Consider the following 21,888-nt stretch of genomic DNA (forward strand, 5'->3'; position numbering starts at 1 on the left):
ATAACATATTACATATATATATATATATATAACTGTTTATGATTTTCAAGTTTATTATGTAATTCAAAATTTATTTTTACTCAAATAAAAAAACATGCATTTTTATGAAAAATTTATTACAATATTAATATAAAATATGAACTAATTATGTTACAATTCCTAACTTCTGTAGAGCAAGTTGTGCTGCGTCAGCTTTAGCTTGCTTTTTGTTAGCACTAGCCACGGCTGGCTGATACTCTACACCTGCAACTTTTACCTGTAATTAAACATAAAATTTTAAATTTAGTTACAACTCATTAATAACTTAATTAGATTACTAGTTAATAATAATATACTTGTAATAGCCATTTTAGGACTTCCATAGCTGTCAGAAAAGAAAATTAAATTTAATATGAAACTGAATAGTTACGAGTGCTGTAAAGGACTCACTAAATACGGCGCCGCGGTCGCTTTGAACCGAATATAAAATCATCATATCAAAAAATTTCGACCTAGCGGGTATATACGAGGGTGCGTTTTTAAGTTCGCGGAATGAGAGGGTTGGAGGGGGGTGATTAGGCTCATTAGGATCGTAACGTGTTTAGTGACTCATAATTAGTATGAATACGAGATTTCATTGTTATTAAACTATTAGTCTTCGAGCTATCGCCAACCAAGCAACATAATCAGGAGTGAAAAGTGAAATATGGAAAAAATCGAATATCGTGCCGTTATAAAGTTCCTTACCAAGCAAGGAAAATCAGTTGCGACCATAATGGATGAGATGTCATCGGTTTACGGTGACTCTTGTCCAGGAAAAACCATGGTGTACAAGTGGCACAGTTTATTTAAAAAAGGAAGGGAATCCCTTGAAGACGATCCGAGGCCGGGCAGGAGCATCGAGGTGACCACGCCAGAACTTATCCAAAAAGTCGAAAAACTTGTACTCAACGATGCTCGACTAAAGAAGAAACAACTCGCAGAAATGGTTGGCGTATCCGATACAACCATTTTTAAAATCCTGCACGATCATCCTGGCATGACTAAGGTCAGCGCAAGATGGGTACCGAGAATGCTCACGCCGCCACAAAAACAACAACGCGTAGAGTGTTCACGTGCATTTTTGGACCTCTGCAATGAAGACAAGGATGGTGTATTGAGTCGAATTGTTACTGGAGACGAAACTTGGGTTCATCATTATGAACCTGAGTCGAAACAAGACTCTATGCAGTGGCATAAAAAGAGCACATCACCCTCCAAGAAGTTTAAGGTGTCACAGTCAGCTGAGAAACTCATGGCAACGGTCTTTTGGGACTCAGAAGGAATATTATTGATCGATTATAAAGATAAAGGTGTTTCTATAACCAGAGAATACTACGCTTTAATATTAGAGCGATTAAAAGAAGCCATTAAACAGAAAAGACGGGGAAAATTGACGAAAGGTGTTGCTTTTGCACGACAATGCGCCCGTCCCCAAGAGCCGCGTTGCGTTGGCTACCCTGCTTAAAGTGGGCTTCGATATTTTGAACCACCCACCCTACAGCCCAGACCTGGCCCCGAGTGATTATTACCTCTTTCCAAAAATGAAAAAAGAGTTGCGGGGTAAAAAATTTACCACCGATGATGAAGTTAAGGAGGCAGTTTCAGCGTATTTTGAGGACAAAGACAAAACATTTTTTATGAGGGTATAAATAAATTCATTGAAACATCTGAAAAATGTGTCCGTCTTGCAGGTGAATATATTGAAAAGGAAAAATAATTTGGTTTCTTTATTTCAACCCCTTACCCTTCATTCCGCGAACATAAAAACGCTCCCTTGTATATAGTTCCATAGCTTAATTGGCTAAAGCATCGACATGGTGAGTCGGTAATTCAGGTTCGATCTCCGTTGGAACGGATTTTTCATATGATATTTAAAAAAATGTCTCCTTAAAATTGTTTCAACAAGATCCTGAGCATTTTTTGGCTCATAATAATGGATGAAACCATAGAGCAACACGGAGGGGAGTAGCCATGTACAGGCGTTCCCCTCTGTTAAGGTCCAAATGGTCCTACACGTACAATAAAACTAGTTGCCGCCGCACTGATCACTAGACTAAATCTAGTTGCACGATTGAATCAACGTCCTTCAAAAAATGCTGAATTGTTATTTTTTTGCTGCACAAAGAGATCTGCCACGTCAAACTTACTAAAAGATGTCGTTACCATTCATATATATGTATTTTTTTTTATTTCATTATTATTGTATATTTCTTTTAAACCTAGTTATGTTGGACCAAAGCATGAGAACAATACAAGTAAATGCTTAATCAGCGGAATAGGAATAACAAATGATTTCTCACGTTGTCTCATGCTTTGGGATCATATGTCTTGAGAAAGTTTAATTAGAATTAAATCAACGATTAATCCAGAGCATGTAATTCTGTTCGGACGTGTCCACTGTAATTTTAATTAATTTTTAATTAAATAGTTTTAGTTTAATTAATGTAATATTTTTTTAAAAAGCCCTTTCGCGCTCCCGTAAACTTGTCTGGCGCAGCCGGTAGGATTGTTTCAAAATAATTACAGCCTTCGTTCTTAAGAATTCGTCTTCAAAATCAGCGAATAATTGGGCTTTCGAAGGTCTGTAAGAAACAATCCCGAACCAAATAAATAAGACAGTGATCGAGGAGTCCAGGAGCTGGCGATGCTGGTGACCGGTTGGTGAGTAGAACTTTTCACCTTCCTTCTGTCTCTTGTTATTTTGGGATAAGACTTCTCCTATTATAACGTTTTCTGGTTTCTTATGTATTTTTGTTAATAATTAATTTAAATATTAAAAATTGTACTTTTGATAAAAAGAATTTGAAGAAATAATTTAATATATTATTAATTTAATATTTCAATTCAAAATCATTGAAATATTATTAACATAATTTATGTGTAAAATTAATAATTAGTTATAAAACTTTTCATTAACAATAAAAAAAAAATGGAACAAATAACTCTGATTCCAAACGAAATATTAAAATTAATTCCTCTTTTTGGTGGCGATAAACGTCAATTAAACTTATTTATAAGAAAATGTGAATATGTAATTAATAAATTTCAAGGCAGTGAGGAGCAAAATGTCTATATTATGCATAGTATCACGAGTCGCTTAGTCGATAACGCTGCCGCGCTTATCAGTGAGCGTGAGGATATTGTTTCATGGAGTGAATTTAAAGATTTATTAATACAACATTTTGGAGATCCGCGAAGCGAAGAATGTATCGCAATAGAATTAGAAAATTTAAAAATAAAATCAGGAGAAAGTTACCTTGATTTTTGTAATAGAATTCAATCAGTGCGTTCTGTTTTATTATCTAAGGTTAATCAAATATTAAACGAGGATATTAGGCAAAGTAAAATAGTCATTTACAATAATACATCCCTTAACGTTTTTCTTTATAATTTACCCGAAAATATGGTTAGAATAGTTAGATTAAAATCACCGACATCGTTAGAATCTGCGTTAAGTATTGTTTTAGAAGAATTAAACTTTTACGAACAGTATAATCAACGTAACGAATTTTCAAATTTATTAAATTCAAAATTAAATTTTGCTACTAAACCTAATATACCTATGCCATTTAATTCATACAATCAACAACCTCAATATAAATTTGGAATACCTCAAGGAAATCAAAAGGCACATATGCCAATGCTTACAGGCTTTAGTCCAAATTTTTATCAATTTAAAGATGAAATTCCGAAAGAACCACAAATACCAACACCAAGAGTTAATCCTCAGTACGGACATCGTCCTGTACAACAATTAGGGTATCGTCCTTCATTTAATAATAATCATTATAAACCCCCGACACAATTTGGTTATAAGCATAATTTTAGACCAGACGGACAAGGACTAAATGACGTTTCAAGGAGAACGGTAACTAATAATAAACCGAGTTTCCCGATTAATAAAACATATATTCATGATTATAACTACAACATGTATGACGTAACATACAATATAGAACAAATAGACGAGCTGACTGACGAAGGAAATTCTAGTGACTTTGATAATGATGAACAGGAAGAAAATTTTTCCATATGTATAAACTTAAATGCAATAGAGTCAGATGATAATACTTCTTTGTCAGTAAATGTTGATGATAGAGAATCTCAACTCCAAGAACACTTACGTGACGTGACAGAGACAGACACAATGTTAGAATTATCCCCAAAATGTAATACAGACGATTCTAGAACTTTGACTGGAACTGACTCGGAGGCGACAATATCAGCAAGTCCTAGAGATTTATCTGAAATCGAACCTCCAGATCATTCTGATTCTAGCACTAGTATTGAGACAGTCCACTCAAATGTAGAACGTGATTCTTTTAGTATTCCAATTTTACATGAAGCTATCAATACTAAGTCTAATCAGATATTAGTATTTTCGTGGCTTAAAAACGAAATTCAGGTTAAAGATTTAATAAGGTCAAAACAGAAAATCCTTGAAGTTTTCTTACCCTTAAATAATTTACAATTAATAAAACAATTCCTTAAAGAGTATATCCGGCCCAAAATTAAATATTTTATATATTTTGAACACCAGGAACATAGGAAAGATTTTGCAAATATAATAATTTCCTTATTTAAGAAAGGTACTATTAATATAAAAGAATGTATCAAACGTATAATTAATCGTAATTTAGTGCCTGTAAAGATTAGAAAGCGGAGAACTAAGGTTCCATTAAAAAATATAAAACGACCTCCACAGGTTGTGTTTAATCGCCCTGGCGATGATGAAGGAGACCCAATCCCTTCAACTTCAAAAGATTGAAGGTAACCCAGGCCTGTTACCTGTCAAACAAGGTCAGGCCTATAAACAAGAAAATAAGTGGTTAATTATAAAAGTATTAGATTTAAGTTCTATTTTTGTCGATTTAGAGTTTAAAATAAATAAGTATAGTGGTTTTAATAGAGTAATTAATACAGATAAACCTTATATGTATGAATTTAGTAATATGAAAATGCAGGTAGAATATTTAAAAGATATAACTATAGAAAAGGCAAAACAGATAGCAGCAACACAAAGATTTCGAAGAGGTTTGCTTAATCCCGTAGGTTCTATTATAAAATCGATAACTGGTAACTTAGATCACGAAGACGCGCTTTACTATGATAATCTTATTAACAAATTATATAACAAACAAAATTTAATCGATAATAAAATTACCCTGGTTTCCAAAATGTTGGATTATTCTATTAATAGTACAGAAATTTTATATAACAATTCTTTAATTATTAATGAACGTTTAAAACGCGTAGAAAGTATGTCGAAAGACATAGTGACAAAAGAAGAAAACTCAATATATTCCACTTATGTTTTGAGTATATATAGTACGTTTATTAATAATTTCCGTTCAATATATATAACACTCAGTGAAATTGAGACAGCCTTAGCCTTTAGTAAAATTTCTGTGCTACATCAATCAATAATTAATTCTACTGAATTGTTTTACATATTTTCTTCTATAGAAAAATATCATAGTTTATTGTATCCTGTAACAGAAAGTAATATAATTAAAATAGAGCGAACATTGTCTGTTAAGGCGTATGTAAAAGGAAACCAGATAACATTTATAATAGAAGTTCCCCTTACAGATAATAATACGTATAACTATTATAAAATTTATTCATTGCCTATTTTTGATCAAAACTTTCATTATTATTCCCGAATATCCCTTCCTTATGGTGAAAGGTTCGAAGTACTTGCCGGTCGCGTCTCCGTGTCAACATGTGTTCGGCGATAATCAGTACATATGCACTGAACATAATTTTATCCCTTACTCAACGATAACGTGTATGGAACAATTGATGCAGTTTCACAATGACTTAACTCAATGCCATAGACGAGTAGTTCATATCGAAGAAGTTAAAGCACAACGTCTTTCTTCTGCCCGTTGGAAAATATATTTACGAAATAAGGAAGTAATGTCTTACAAATGTGGAAACGATATAACAAAAACATTTATGATGGGAACTTATCTCGTTCAAATAGATCCTGGCTGCGAGATTCTACTTAATGATCTTCATTTATATTATCTTTAACACACATTGGAAAAATTTGAATACAAGGTGACACCTATTATTAATTTACCTCAGCCAAAGAAGGAAATCCCTATTCCTGTCGATCCGATTGATATTAAGGGAATTAATTTGGATGACATAAAGTATCTATCTGCGGCCTTAAAAATGAAAAGTTCAAGTGAAAGTGAAAGTGAAAGTGAAATTAAATCAATAATAAAAGTTAACAGTGTCAGTGTAGGAACTCTAATTTTATATCTTATATTAATTACTATTGGTTTAATTTTAGTTATAAAAAGTGTTAAGAATAAAATTTTAAGCAAGGGTCGAAACCTTCAGAAGTCAAATTCTTCCGACGGTTTCGAACTTAAGGGGGGAAGAGTTATGTTGGACCAAAGCATGAGAACAATACAAGTAAATGCTTAATCAGCGGAATAGGAATAACAAATGATTTCTCACGTTGTCTCATGCTTTGGGATCATATGTCTTGAGAAAGTTTAATTAGAATTAAATCAACGATTAATCCAGAGCATGTAATTCTGTTCGGACGTGTCCACTGTAATTTTAATTAATTTTTAATTAAATAGTTTTAGTTTAATTAATGTAATATTTTTTTAAAAAGCCCTTTCGCGCTCCCGTAAACTTGTCTACCTTTTAAAAACTTAAGAACTACTACAAATGTTATAGATTGTGTTGTTTTGGATTTGTTTACCAACACTGGCTGCTCGCCCTCATACAATATGCGGATCGATCGAGCGACTGATCCGAGTCTATTTCCGAGAAGTTGCTGTCGCCGAGCGATAATGTTGTTACCGGTTTGTTTGTAGATAGTTATCGATAAATATATATCGTTTATATTAATTTTTTCGATAATCGTTTTATATTAATTTTTGCAAGTTTCCTAAAGATCCAAATTTAAGGCATACATGGAAAAAAAATTGTAATAACAAACTAAGCTGGACGCCCACAAGAAATAGTGCTATTTGCTCAAATCATTTCAATACCTCTGATTTTCAAGTGTGGGAAATTAAATAAAATACGTCAAAATCTGTGAAAAACGACGAGGAAAGTTTACAAAAAAGCTCTGTTCCAACGCACTGGCACACAAGTCTGCCATGACAGCAATCTAAAATGCTGGGTTTGTGATTCTTGAGCATGTTATTATTTATTTATTTTAGCGATTAAAAGAACATTTGTGAGGCACAAAATCTGAAAATGATGAAGAATTGAAAGCCGCGGTAAGGGTGATTATGTAGAAAAATAAAATTATGTTAAACCTTATAATTTTTTAACCTCTAGCTATTCTCATTACTTTTTGAACATCCCTCGTAAATGTAATTATTTCACACACCCCACCCATATTGTGGTTATGGCCATTAAGCCACATATACATATTTTTTTATTTATTAAATGAATGCATGTACTCGTTTGTGCCCGATTACGTAATTCCGAGCCATTTTCTTTTCATACCTTTAGAACAAATATAAAGCAAATATTATCTGTTAAATAAGACGATACCTGCATAACACTTTAAAATAACTTGCAAACAAACCTTAAAAAGGAAATTTTTCTTATGATCAGGTCCACACTCGAAACACAAGTCATATTCAGGGGGTCCAAGTTTCTGCTTTGAGCAATATTCTCCTAGTAACGACACGGGATGTTTCCCGCCGGCTACTAAAGGAGCGGAACCCCTACGACCCATTCGCTGTGGTTTCATCTGAAACAATTTTTTTAACATGTAAATTGAAAATAATGGCAGTTATTTTAGCAAAACAATAAATAAATTAATAACTATAGAATCCTTACACGGATTCGATAATGGTCTAATCAAACAACTCGTCAAAAAGCAGACAGATATTTTACCAAAATCTAAGAGCAGTTTATTATTATATATTATTATTTATTATATAATAACAACAGACAATAAATTTAAAATAAAAATAAAAAATAAATTTTATGAAACATTTTTTTAAAATTGATTTAGTTTTTTAAGTTTACGAATGGATCGGATATTTACGATATAAATAAAATAGCATTTTATTATGCTCCGGAAAATCTGGAGCAATCAAACATATTTATTAACAAGTAACAAGACAAACAGATTTAAATGCCTATCGCTTTTAAAATTGTACTTATTTGGAAAATATTTGTAAATTTAAAATTTTACTACGGATTAACGGAGATACAAATGGAAAAAATACTGTATTATGTATCAACAAAAACATATACCATATATTACCATATTTTTTTATACAGTTTTAAGGTAGAGGTTATAGAAAAATAGGACTTCAAATTATACATTTCGACCGTTTACCCAGGGAGGCGGTTAATAATTTTGCACAATATATATCGTAATTCTGATCTATTATCTTACTACAACAAAGGTTGCTCTATTATATTTGAAAAATATAAATTGCATGATTGCATTCAATACTGAGATTAACGACGTCAAAATATTACAATTTCGCGGATTGTTACCGATTTTTGTGAAATGGCTCTTAAGTGAGTTTCCTTATATTATAAGGCTATTTCCAGCAATAAAGTACTTTCAGTCAAAAAATTAATAAAAGTAAAATAGTATATTTTTCCTTATCTTATATAAATGTGAATAATAGCTATTTTACAAATAAAAATAATTAATAACATAATTATAGAAATCATGGGCGTACCCAGTTTTATAGTGGGTCAATTTTTTTTACTTACTGCAAGTTTAATTATTTACCTTCTCTACCTACAGTATGTCAATGATATCTATATTTATATATCTTGCGGAGGTTTCGCTACATCTGTTAACAATTTTCTTATCATTTATTTTGTGCGATCGGATTAACTTCGATCTTCGTTCCAAAATCACTCTATGGGGCACCCGCTTGGTCCTACCGACTAACGGGCATCCGCCGCTATAGAACTAAACTCAGTGCATATCACAGAGTAAATATCCGCAAAGTGCGGGCATATCGTATGATATCATTTGAAGCGACACCCATTATTTTACATTTTCAATTTTTTATACAATTATCAATAATGAATAAGAAGGTTTTGTATATTATTTTTAGTGGCATTGATTATTTTTTAATTCAGTCTTTATTTCATAAAGCTAGATCAGGAGGTACTTTGGAAGTTATTGCAGATTTTTCTGAGTCTTTTACTTTGCGGACGAGTTTATGTAAGGTATCCGAAACATAGGCTTATTTTATTTGTCTCAAATAATATTCAATTTTGTTACTTATATTATAAATCTAAAATTTCTATTACTAGTTTCGAGTCAGGGCGGGAATGCCCCATTGTGGCCACCTTGCCCCACGCTTATGATACAAATCATAATTCAATTGTAAAACAATTTGGATATATTTTCTATACACTTCCAGCCTATATTCAACAGTTAAATAATTGCATTTTACTATAATTAAATTCTTGGGATTAAATGTCATGCTTATAATTGTTTCTTTACTTACACTTTTTCCGTGTCTGCCACTGACCTCCTCTTTAGAGGTTAGACCCCTCGTGTCCAACTTAACCTCTAAGAGCAGAGGCTGTAACGTACCCGTCCCTTCTTTTCCTAATCCTTGTCCGGGGGTCCAACCCATCTTCTGCAGTAGTTGCATCCCCATACCGCCCTCTACAGGCGCAGCGCGAACTAGCTGATCCTATATTAAAATATTTAAATTAATAATAATTCAAAACTATGCTCATTAACACAAACATACTGTAATTTTTCATCGCATATATTTTATTTGTGCCTAGTTTCCTTCAATCAAACATTTAGACATTTTAAATTTTACTCCCGAAATAATATTTTATTGATTGACATATTTTTTTGTCTAGATATATATCTTCTTGTCTCTTCTCATATTTTGTCCTTACCTTTTGATCGTGTATTTAATCTTTGTCGACGGTGGTGCGTCTATCGAAGTGGTCGCGTCTCCTTATCTTTTAAAAGCTGCAACAAATATTCATGATTTCCCCATTTAAGCCTAGTTTTTCTTAGAGCCCGACTTATTTTATCCGAAGAATCACTAGGCTATTTATTAATTAATTTGACAATAAAATGGACTGACTCAATTAAGCAGTGCTTGGGCAAATTAGTGACTGCATAATCATTTGAAATTACGTACATTAAAACATTATTGACATTATATACCTGTTATAAGAAAATTTAAATGTTTATTTGAATATTTATGGTTTTAAATTTAATTTTTTATCTGGAAACTGTAATATTTTCATTTAATGCACAGTGATTTCAAGGCAGAGTTAGCACTAAATAAACATGTACAAAAATGAACAAAACATCCAATATTTAGGATTTGTCATCTTACAATGATAACTCTGCCCTTAATGTATAGTTCACTTGCGGATTAACAAATTTTAATTAGCCAGTCTTATAAAAAGGGGAAAACTGAATATCTGTAAGCAATAATCGCAATGATAAATAACATGCCATAATGTATGGCACGAAAATTACCATTTTGTGCAGTTACGGTTAAATAGTGTAATGATTGAACTACAGAAGTTCTCTCTTTACACCTGACGTAAGTAAGCGAATTTGGTAACAAGATGGTTACAACAACATTTATATAATTTCTTTGATAAAAAATTGTTGGCTTTGAAAAAAAAACTTGTTAAGTTTTTTTTCAATAACATAGATAATCAAAAACCAACAACACTCAAAATTACACTGTTCGAAATTTAAGATATCATTCAATAGCATGTAAAAACATGATTACATTAAAAAAAACTTTTAACGTTAACTAGGTATAGTTCGCGTCATGTAAAAATAACGCTGAAAGAAACTGGAGGGGGTGCGTTTGCGCATGGGTATACTCGCGCACAAAAGTACTACTGTTTTATTTTTTAATTAGGCTTTCACTCGCGGCTTCGTATAATGGTTATTGGTAGGTACATTAAAAAATACTAGAAATACCATTGCAAATAATTCGGACTAAATAAGTATAATAATTATCACTTTACAAAATTACAATTTTTTTTAAACAAAAGCAATAAAAAAATTTTTAGTTATTGAAATGTCGTATTCAAAAATATTAATTATCTGTACTCTCGATATTCGTATCTTAATAGTTTTTATGTGTTTAAAATCATAAATTGATATTTATTTTTTAGTGAAATAAATAGTAAATGGAGTTTTACAAGTGTCCGTATGTTAATGTGTTGTGAAAGTGAGTGATGTAACATTTAAATTATTTTTCTTTTTGTTAACGTTATTATCTAAGGCAATGTTGTCATAACCATCAAAAAGTTTTAATTAGTCAAAAAGAATAATACATAGTATTATAATTTCTGACTGAGACCGCCGAACCATTGAGAAGGTAACGCGAATCTCGTACGACGATCCGAGCTGAAAGAAAAGTTATTTAGAGTATAGCAGTATTAAATAGAACCTATGACTTTTAAATTATATCATTATATATAATTTATATGTTATATTCATATGTATTATTTGAATAATAAGTTAGAAAGAACTTGGAAATAATTAGCTTCGTTTTGATTTCATTAAAATTATTATTTGTCGAAATAAAGTATATAATAAGAAATATTAAACTATTGTCAGGTTCTGTTTAATACTGTAACTATTTAAGTATACAAATTATTACAATTATTCGTTAAAATGTATTTTTTTTACCAAACTGTTAATACTGTTAATGTCACGGTATTTCTTTTATATAAGTTAAGGTAGTTAAATAAATATACTAGGAAAATTCTGTTCTAAAGTGCACTCAAATATGAAATGTCATTTGTTAAAAATTGCGTAGATTGTACCAAAAATATTATGACGAATTTACAGCATTACATTTTTCTAGTTTCCTTACTAATATAAAGTGTGTAACGGACACGATTTGTCGATTTTTGTAATACAGTCTACGTGTTGTACCTCATTACAAAACTACGAAGATCAACTGACAAGTTTAGCGGTAACGAAGTCAATATTAATGTTATGAGTTTTTTTTTTTTAATGCCATCACCAAAAGAAATAAAGCCACACCATCTGTTTCAATGACACTACATATCAAGTATCCACATCAACCCTGAACATTTAACCGACATTAATGTGAATTAGAACAGTTTCACTGGCTAATCACTGTTTAATTTGAAGCAATGAACCGTTTCCTCCTAAAATATTCCACAGGAATAACGTTAACAGTCTAACAAGTGTGTAAACAAGTGACCTCATTACGGTCTATGAGTGGGGTACTGAACTAAAGCCTAGTCTGGTCTCCCGGGGTCACAAGCTAGGCTACACTGCCGTACCTTCTTGGCCCAGGCCTGGGTCCCGCTGGCCAGCTCCCTGGGGGTGAGGATGGTGGCCCCCGTGGAGCCCGTGAACTGGCCCGGGCGGCTCTCCTTCGACCAGCCAAACTGAAATACAATATATATCGTGATCAAAAACATATAAGCGAATATAAACGAAAAAAAAAAATACGTATAAACGGTAATTTTAAATCAAGCTTTTATTTCAATGCACTGAAAAGAAGAAAATAAGCTTTATAGTAGTCAAACCGTTCGTATTGTTGCATTGTACGATTTAAAATTGTATAAAAGCTTAAATATTTGTGAGCTATAAGATTTTAGACTATGAGACGCAACTTTTTACATACAAAAATATAGAGAAATTTTGAGTATATCTTATGGTCTAAACATAATATTAATTTTTTTTAACTTTCAACAAGTAGTTCCAATTAATTAAGTTCTATTTGACTGATTTTTTGTACATAACATAGAAATGATATGTAATTCGGGATGAATTTACGACTTCCGACACACGAATTTTACGATTTTTTTAAAAGTCAAAAATAACTGCACGAACACCCAGACCACGGCAACCACAAATGACCAATACAAATGTTTGTCATGTGCGGGGATCGAACCCGCAACCGCCAGCGTAACAGCAACAAACGAGTGCTGTGATCGTTGCGCCAACGCGTCGTCCACCTCAAACCGACACACTAAACACTAACTAATAATTAAAATTCTATTCCATTATCACCACCTAACACCTACAAAAACCTTATACGAAAAAACCAAATTATTAAATATTAGACAGCTATATATTTATTATACTTGTATTCTTATCAAAAACATTACAACTAACTCGATTCAAACTAATATACAACTAAAGAAAAAAACAATGTCACATAACGCACGCACGCACTAATTACGGTAAAAAAACCATATTGTTCGAAGGAGCACAGCTGTTCAATAGATTGCCGGCCGATATTAAAGAATGCGATAACGTGAATACATTTAAAAATAAGCTTAAGAAATATGTATGTACACACTGTAACTTCTAATACTCTAGAGGTAACTTTATTGTGTTATTATTTTTAACTTTGTATCTCATTATAAGTGGACTGTGAGTTCTTATGAGACATAAATTTCTTTAAACCGAAACCTTTACTCAAAATGAACACTGCTTGTACTATTTTAACAGCATCAATTTACAACAATATGGGACATATAAACTTTATGTATTATTTCTAGGATTTTTACCTGTTTTACCCTAGCCATATATATATGTATGTTCCATATATGTTCATTGCATGATCAATGTCTAAAACATCATATTTTAAAATATTTATTTTAGAACGAATGATTAAGACGAATTAGTTAGTAAATGTGTAAAGTAGTTTCAAGTTAAAAAGTTAAGTTCAAAGTTAGTTCAATTTTCAAATTTTCGTAATTTCAAATTATACATTTTTAAAAGGTTAGATTAAATTATGATGATTTAGATTTCACGACGATTTCTTCTGATTTACATTAAAATAACAAAATACTTACACCTGTTGTAGTTGTGAGCTCATTTTGTTCTTGTTCTTTACGAATCATCAGTAATTTCTGGGAAACAAGCGATGCGACATCCTAAAACGAAGAAATATTTACATATTTTTTTCAGAAATAATTTCAGAAAACAATTACATTTCTACGCGCGTTGATGTGTAATGTTGATGTAATCATAAATGAATTTAATAAGTACAACTAACTTTGAGAAATTTATGAAAGAAGTTACAATATAGTTGAAATATATAACAATTATTTCTAATAAAATGTTTAGTACACTTTGTTAGGAATAATGCTTCTAGATAGATATCCTTAATTTTTTTGTATATGTACTTACAATACTCGAAGAATCAGTATTTGGTGGGTAAGCTTGTGGACCAGGAGCAGGTAACGCCGGTACCGATGAGAGCTCTGAAAAATATAAATCCATTATCGTTATGTTAACAAAAATATTTGGTTTAAATTGTCTAGAAAAAAAAAAACGTTACATTTAAAAAATTTAAAAACCGAACATGCTTTAGACCACACGACTGAAGTAAAGCTTCTTTAGCTTCTACAGTAATATACAAAAAGTAACTCTCTCTTTCTTTCTATATTCACTAACTTATATCTTGCTCTCAACACCTTATTTTGAAATGAAATATTTATATTATTATTGCTGTTAGTTAATTTTAGTTTTTTTTTTGAAGTAAAACTTCTTTACGCACGCTTGACTTGGGGAGTAAGCTGGTGAATGCGTGATGAGCGCGAGTGTAATCGGGCGAGGCGAACGGAGCATAAGAGAGGTGCGAGCATATTTTCTTTCTCTCTTTCTCTAATAGCCATAGTTACATTTCGTATATCTAAGACACATTGCAGGCCTATAAATTGGTAAGAAGTTTAACTTCACACACTAATTTTTTTTAGTTTTCTTAGGCAAAATAAAATTGTAAACGGTACTTATGCAATAATAAATTAGGAAAATTGCTCAGAAAATTTGAAAATTGTTACAAGACAAAACGTCAACATTTGTCAGGCCATCTAGTCATAAATATTTTTTTTAAAACTAACTTAGGCCTACTTTTTTTAAATTTAATTTTGTTCATAAAAAATCTGTATAAGGTGTAGTGTAATACTTACGGCTCCCTGTCGTGAAAGTTTTCATATAAGAAGGTATATTCACTGGCGGCGCTGGCAGAGCAAGAGGTTCAGAACTACAAAAAATAAAATAATATTTTTAACCAACTTCAAAAGGAGGAGATTCTCTATTCGACTGTATTTTTTTTATTTGTTAGCTCATAACTTTAACTTGGTGTACCCATTTTGATGATTATTCTTTTTTTTAATCGAAAGCTTGTACCTGTCACATGGTCCTATTTAATTTGACCCTCGGAGTACTCTTTGTGTTTTAATTTTATAAAATAGTATTATGTAAAAATATGTCACAGTTGTATCAAACTTGCAACTAAGCATTATGAGGTCAATGTTTATTCATTGATCTACTATTTCGATACGATTTAGATTGCAGACTATGCTACAGTAATTAAAATTTAAAGTTTGAAAAGACAAGAGGAGCACAAGGGAATTCAGAATATATCCTGTTTTTTATATTAACTAAATGGTTACACTTTAAATTATTTATTAAGTCGTAAAGTTGTAAAACTTAACTCACCTTAATGATCTTGTAGGCGAGTTTGAATTAGATGTTGGTTGAGCATTCAGTTTAGCTATTTGCTGTAAAAGAAAAAAGAAAAAAAGTTACTAGTGAAAGTTTTCGGCTAGCTTTTTATTGTTATTACTTATTTTAGCTGGTGTAGATATTATTGTTTTACAAAAAAATAAACGTAATATATTAAATAAAGGTGCATTGAAAATCTTTAAATAGGAAAATTACAAGGAAAAAAAAGAAAAAGCAATAAAAACAATGATCAAAACATTTTTATATTTTGTTAAGTAAGGTTAACATTTAAATATCACTATGTAAATAAAAAATCTGTAGACGATTTTCAGTTGTATTAACGTTTTTTGCTACAGCCCAAAAAATTGTTAAACATAATATGTTCCATGCATTTCAATGCAAGAAATAAGTTAATAAGAGCTTTATGAAATTTATATAGAAAAATAATTTTACCATGTTATCTTTTTTCGGAGACACTGGCACCCATTCTGATGCCTTCTCTCTATGTTGCGTTCCAGAAGACACGGGGAACTGAAGTCGAAGTTCCTCTTTATTGGCTATTGGCAGCGCACTGGATTTTATTGGTAAGGGTGCCCCACCCTGTAAAATAGATTTTATTACAATTATGTTTCGTTAATTTTATAAATAGATATATTATAAATTTAAAAAAATATTTTTTATTTTTTTTTTAAATTAAATTGTTGAAGTATAGTGATATACATATATTACAAGAAATAAATATACTATAATGGTTTTGTAAACAGATAGATGTAGTGATAATTAAGAATATAAACTAAAATGTATTTAGTTATGTGGGGTTTAAGGATTTGCATAGATAAGATTGATTTGTTAATATTTGTGAACCTATATGATAAAAGTTATAAACATTATTTTACATCATGCACATACAACTATATTGTAATATCATGCAGTTATAAAAAATTGAGTTATGTCTTTCCAAAGTGAATGTGCAAATTTCTGATAATTAAAATACACTTACCCTTATATTCAGAACAATGGGAGCTTTCTCCTTAACTAAGAAAGGATGGTGGAAAGCTATTGTGTCTTCATTCTCACTCATGTCATCATCATTAGAAGAAACCGATGATAGTTCACCGAGTGCTTCCTTCTTTGACAAATGCTTGCAAAAGTCCGTTAATTCATCCACTGATTTACCTTTAAACATAAAATTAATAATTTATCAAACAATTAACATTCATATCATTTTATATTCTATCTAAAATTTATAAAAAAGAAAAAATTTGTTTGGATCTACACAAAATTTTTAATCTAATATGATATACTGCAATTATAATAAAAATTATCTATACATCAATACAAAAAGTAAAATTGGAGTGTCTGTTTGTAACATTAAAATAACCGCTTTTTACTAAATGCATATTGATGTATACACGGTACATATACCAAAATAACATATGAACGAAGTTGTGGGCACAGCTAGTATATATTTATATAATAAATAATTGTAAATTATTCAGAAATATTATCCACTATTGACATTGTTGTTATACCCAATAGACTACACAACCTGATGTGATTTAAAGAATGAGAGCAGTAACCAACAATGTCAAACAATTTGACCAAGTTTAATTACAATCGCCGCTGTAGTAGAGTGAGTAATCGCCTAAAACATCGACCATTTGCGGGTTCGATTACCGCTCGGGATATGTGTATTTATTCAAATATACCTTTCAGGATTGGATGTCTATCTTTGTGTGTCTCCCCACTGCACCTCGAAGAGCACGTTAAGCCATTAGGTCCCAGTTGTTATCACAAATACCTGATAGCGATTGTTACTCATAGAGGGGGAACACATCCACCAATTCACAGTGGAGCAGCGTGATGGATTAAGCTGAAATTCTTCTCCTACATGGAGAAAAAGGCCTATGCCTAACAGTGGGATGTTATAGTCTGAATGCGTAAACACAACCTAGGTGAAACCACAATAATAGACCTCTTATTAAATATATAAATTTACCTCCAGATTGTATGGCAGCCATGACTTGGTTTCTGGTATGAGGCGGTAGCACAGCTGCTCCAGCCGGTACTGCACCATTCTTAAGCATATTAATTGCATTTCGCCTAGCAACTTCGAGAAGACGTTTTTTCTCACTATCAGCTAATTTTACACCACTTGGTGATCTGCAAATTAGTATATATTATGAAAAACTCTGTCTTTCAAGTAAGAATAATAAGTAAAACATATATTTGTACCGAAAAGACAAATATTACTTAAATTTCTATATACAAAAGAAAGCACATAACTCATTCATTTTTGACATACATATGTGTATACAAACATCAGTGAAAAAATTATTATTTAATCCATTAAACAAAAGAAGATTAGTGATCATTTCCTGCTGTGTTAATATTTTGTAATCTATTAATCAATTATCAAATGATTTATTACAAATTTTGAAATTTAAAACAACCTTACCTAGATCTTCTACCCCTATGTCTAGGTGAGTGATGCCTAGATCTATGTCTAGATTTCGACGAGGACCTGTGACGTGACCTAGATTTAGATCTCCTTTTTGACCTAGACCTATGTCGAGAACGGCTTCTACGTTTTGATTTTGAGCGCGATCGATGTCGGCGTCGTCGTGATGTGGAGTGTGATCTTGAACGCCTTGATTTACTCGTTGACCTATAATATAAATGACTCAATAATACAAACTGTTCAATAATATAATTTCATCATTACAGCCTATACAGTCCACTGCTGGACATAGGCCTCCACAAGTCCACGCCAAAAACAACGTGAACTCGTGTGTTTTGCCCATAGTCACCACGCTGGGCAGGCGGGTTGGTGACCGCAGGACTGGCTTTGTCGCACCGAAGACGCTGCTGCCCGTCTTCGGCCTTGTGTATTTCAAAGCCAGCAGTTGGATGGTTATCCCGCCACCGATCGGCTTTTTAAGTACCAAGGTGGTAGCGGAACTGTGTTATCCCTTAGTCGCCTCTTACGACACCCACGGGAAGAGAGGGAAATAATATAATATATAACTTTCAAATAGCCCTTAACATATAGACACTACTAGACAGTGCAATATACACAAGCTGACATGCAATTATATATTCTTGAGACATATAAATTTCATTTAATGCATTTGTATTTAATTCTTAAGTTGTGAATTGTATAATATTTTAATATTTAATGCATTTTATTGTTTAAAGTAGAAAACTAAATTAAAAACAAAAATTTATTTTTGATTTTTTACTGTATTTTCAGTTATTTTTAGCTTAGCATTCAGCCTGTAACATCCTTCTGCAGAATAGTCCTCTTTTTGAATGTAGGAGAAGGATTGGAGCCTATCCATCACACTGCTCCACTGCGGATATATTCCCTACTATGAGTAAAGATTGCTATCAGATATTTATGATAACAACGGGGATTGCTCTCCGAGGCATGGTGTTCCATTTCCGAGTGGGAATCGAACACCCACATCATCAGTGTTTTAAGCAACCACTAGCACTACTATTGCAGAAAGGTTTTTATTTTTTGCTTCAATTAGCCTAAACAAGTAGTAAATTACAAAAAAGTTATTTGACTTCTTACCGCATTTTAAGTATTTAAATTAATATTCATTTGATCAATTTGATAACTGAGCCAAATATTATTTTTTAATTAGATTTATTAAGTTTATATTCTTTATACAAATACAATTGTTTAGCGTAACTTGACTTGTTGAAAATATATTCTTGGTGTTGTGATTACAAATACAAATTTAGAAATGGTAAATACATGTGACAACCGTGCAGCTTTGTCACGAAGTACCATTTTGAGTTTCATTTATACCTAATATTATATTAGTTAAAAATTAGATTAGTGATAAAAACAAGTATGATGAAACAATGGGTTATAAAACTTACAAAAAATGTGTAAATCTAAGAAACAAAAAATAAAAATTTGTTTCTCATATTCAGTGTAGTTTTTTATTGGAATATAAATATTTTTAACTTAGTATTTAGCTTTTAAGACAAACATGATTCTTTCTTTCAAAATAGGTAAAAGTTGGAGCAAATTACCTTTTTTTTGACCTACTCCTATCTCTTCGTGTAGATTTGTGTGTAGTTTCAGTCTGCTTTTGCTTACTAGGTGGTTTCTCTTCTTCGGGGCTGTAAGAAAATACACAATGATTTATGAATTATATTATATTTGATTTACTAACAGTCCTGATAGTTACATAAATTTTTAATGGGTACATACACTTTGATTTCCTCGGCAGCTTGTTGTTTCAGTATGCCTCCAGGGTCGGAGCTTTTGGGGAAGTGTGAATTTGATTCTTCATCTTTATCTGAACTACTTGATGTATCTGTGCATTCACCTTCCTCACCTTTTTCAGCTTTCTTTCTAGCTTCCTCTTCTGCCTTTTTAACGGTTTCTTCAAACACTGCACTAAATTTCAAATTTTTAATTTGGATTTTGCCTTTAGCTTTATCACTTTCAGATGTGGAGTCTTGCTTTTTGTCTATCTTTAGTCTTAAATCATTAGAATCGAGTTTTACCTCTTTAGGAGATTCTGGCATTGGTATCATGCTTGCATCTATATTATTTAAAGAATTCACATCACTATTGATTTCTACCTTAACAGAGACCTTTGGTACAGGTTCTTTTTTAACTTTAACCTCCTCCTGTATCTTTGATTCCTGCTTAAAATTATTGGCTTCACTTTTGATCTTAGTCTTAGTTTTCAATAATTCTGCTTTAGGTATAATAATTTCTGGGGTTCCAGAACGACAATGTGAGGGAGATCGTTCTTTCTTTCGTTTTTTTGACTTTGCTTTTTTTCGTTTCTTACGTCTATGAGCATATTCACTTTTATCAGAATCACTACTAGAGCTTACACTACGACTACGTTTTTTCTTTTCTTTTTTATGTTTCTTTTTGCTCTTTTTTGATTTTTTATGAGGAATTTCATCAATTTTCGGCGGGTCAGCATTAAAGGCACTAAAAAGTTCCGAAAGTATTTCACTTGAAGATTTCTTAGTATCATCTTTCTTCCTTTCTGGTGTTGTCTTTTCTCTCTTGATTAACATTTCTATTTTATCTATTAAGGTGGCCATATTATTTAACTTAAAAAATGTTTTGCTTTATTTCACGTGTAGGTACTAAACATACTTTTTAATCTCTTTCAATCAATTCTCCATTTTGTATATTTTGACATTTATATGATACGATTTTTTTTCTTTATGGCAAAGGCAAAGGTATTACATCGTTAAACCTAATCTTATAAATTTTCTGCTTTCATTTATGTTATCAACTTTATATATAGTTGTGCCCCACGGTTCACACGCGTTATGTTAAGGAAAAAAATAGCCCATAACCTTCCTCGTTAATGGGCCATCCAACACGAAAAGGTTTTTTTAAACTCCAACCAGTAGGTTGTGAATTTCTATAAGTATTACTATGAAATAAGTGCGTCTAAACCATAGAGCAACACGGAGGGGAGTAGCCATTGCGTTTGTTACCGATACAAAACTGTCTGTCATTTTTTGCGGGGGGAAATTACACACATGCACACTTTATCTAATTCCCACACAAAAATAATCGTCTGTCACTAGGAAACTCACACATACTAAATTAAAATCACACTTACATTTTTCAAACACACATAGATACATTCTGTGTCATTACAGTATAATGATACGCCGCAACTACACTGACAAGTTGCTTACAGCCGTGGTTGTAACAACTGTCGATATGCATTGTCGATAAATTCAAGTACTCGGTTAGGGAAATAAGTTTTTACAGTGATACAAAGGTAAGGTGTAATTATAAAAATAGACTTAATTTATTATATACTACAAATCAAACATCTTCATGTAAAATAAACGATTATAAAGAGTAAAGATTTGATTGTTTGTTTGTTAGCATTGAATAGGCTCCGAAACTACTGGATCGGTTCAAAAAATTATTTCAACGTTGAGAAACTACACTATCCTTGAGCGACATAGGTTAATACTATATTTTCAAAAATATTAGGGATCCTTACTAAAACTCCAATAATGTAACCCAAGGGATAAAAAAATAACCTAAAAAATTCCTTACATTGCGTGCGCTGCAAAAACTAATGATAATAGAAATATATAATGTAGTAAGACTTTGTAGAACACATCATTATCTACAATAATTGCATTTGCTCGCAAACGAAAAAAAAACCGACTTCAATTACATCGACAAGTAATACAATATACGTAATATATACGCGTTATCAAAGGTTACTCAAAAAGTTGTTATCAGATCTCGATGAAATTTAAACGCGACCACATGATAAATATCAGCTTTCTATTAAATTAAAAATTATCAAAATCGCCCAGTCAAAAGTTCTGAAGTAACATACATAAAAAAATACAGTCGGATTGAGAACCTCCTTTCT

At 31.7% G+C, this 21,888-nt stretch overlaps 1 protein-coding gene across 1 annotated transcript; it reads right to left on the bottom strand.

Moving 5' to 3' along the window:
• Positions 1–99: 99 nt before the first annotated feature.
• On the bottom strand, positions 100–20,968 carry LOC123658206 (protein Son-like). The gene is made up of 15 exons (XM_045593649.1): positions 19,719–20,968; positions 19,538–19,627; positions 18,012–18,155; positions 17,946–17,981; positions 17,487–17,650; positions 16,488–16,663; positions 15,941–16,087; positions 15,482–15,543; positions 14,950–15,023; positions 14,168–14,241; positions 13,831–13,911; positions 12,304–12,411; positions 9,495–9,686; positions 7,589–7,756; positions 100–256 (listed from the first exon to the last, which is right to left on the bottom strand). The coding sequence occupies exons 1-15, from the start codon at positions 20,573–20,575 to the stop codon at positions 146–148; spliced, it is 2,484 nt and encodes an 827-aa protein (XP_045449605.1). The 5' UTR covers positions 20,576–20,968; the 3' UTR covers positions 100–145.
• Positions 20,969–21,888: the final 920 nt, after the last annotated feature.

Source organism: Melitaea cinxia, chromosome 12 (assembly GCF_905220565.1).
Source record: "Melitaea cinxia chromosome 12, ilMelCinx1.1, whole genome shotgun sequence".
NCBI lineage: Eukaryota > Metazoa > Arthropoda > Insecta > Lepidoptera > Nymphalidae > Melitaea > Melitaea cinxia.

Excerpts from the sequence above, each read along its gene's own strand:
- LOC123658206 (XM_045593649.1), bottom strand. The coding sequence starts at position 20,575 with ATGGCCACCTTAATAGATAAAATAGAAATGTTAATCAAGAGAGAAAAG. Across the intron at positions 15,544-15,940 it reads CTCCGAAAAAAGATAACATG|CAAATAGCTAAACTGAATGC; the intron begins GTAAAATTATTT and ends TTTCTTTTACAG. Across the intron at positions 15,024-15,481 it reads TCGCCTACAAGATCATTAAG|TTCTGAACCTCTTGCTCTGC; the intron begins GTGAGTTAAGTT and ends TATTTTTTGTAG.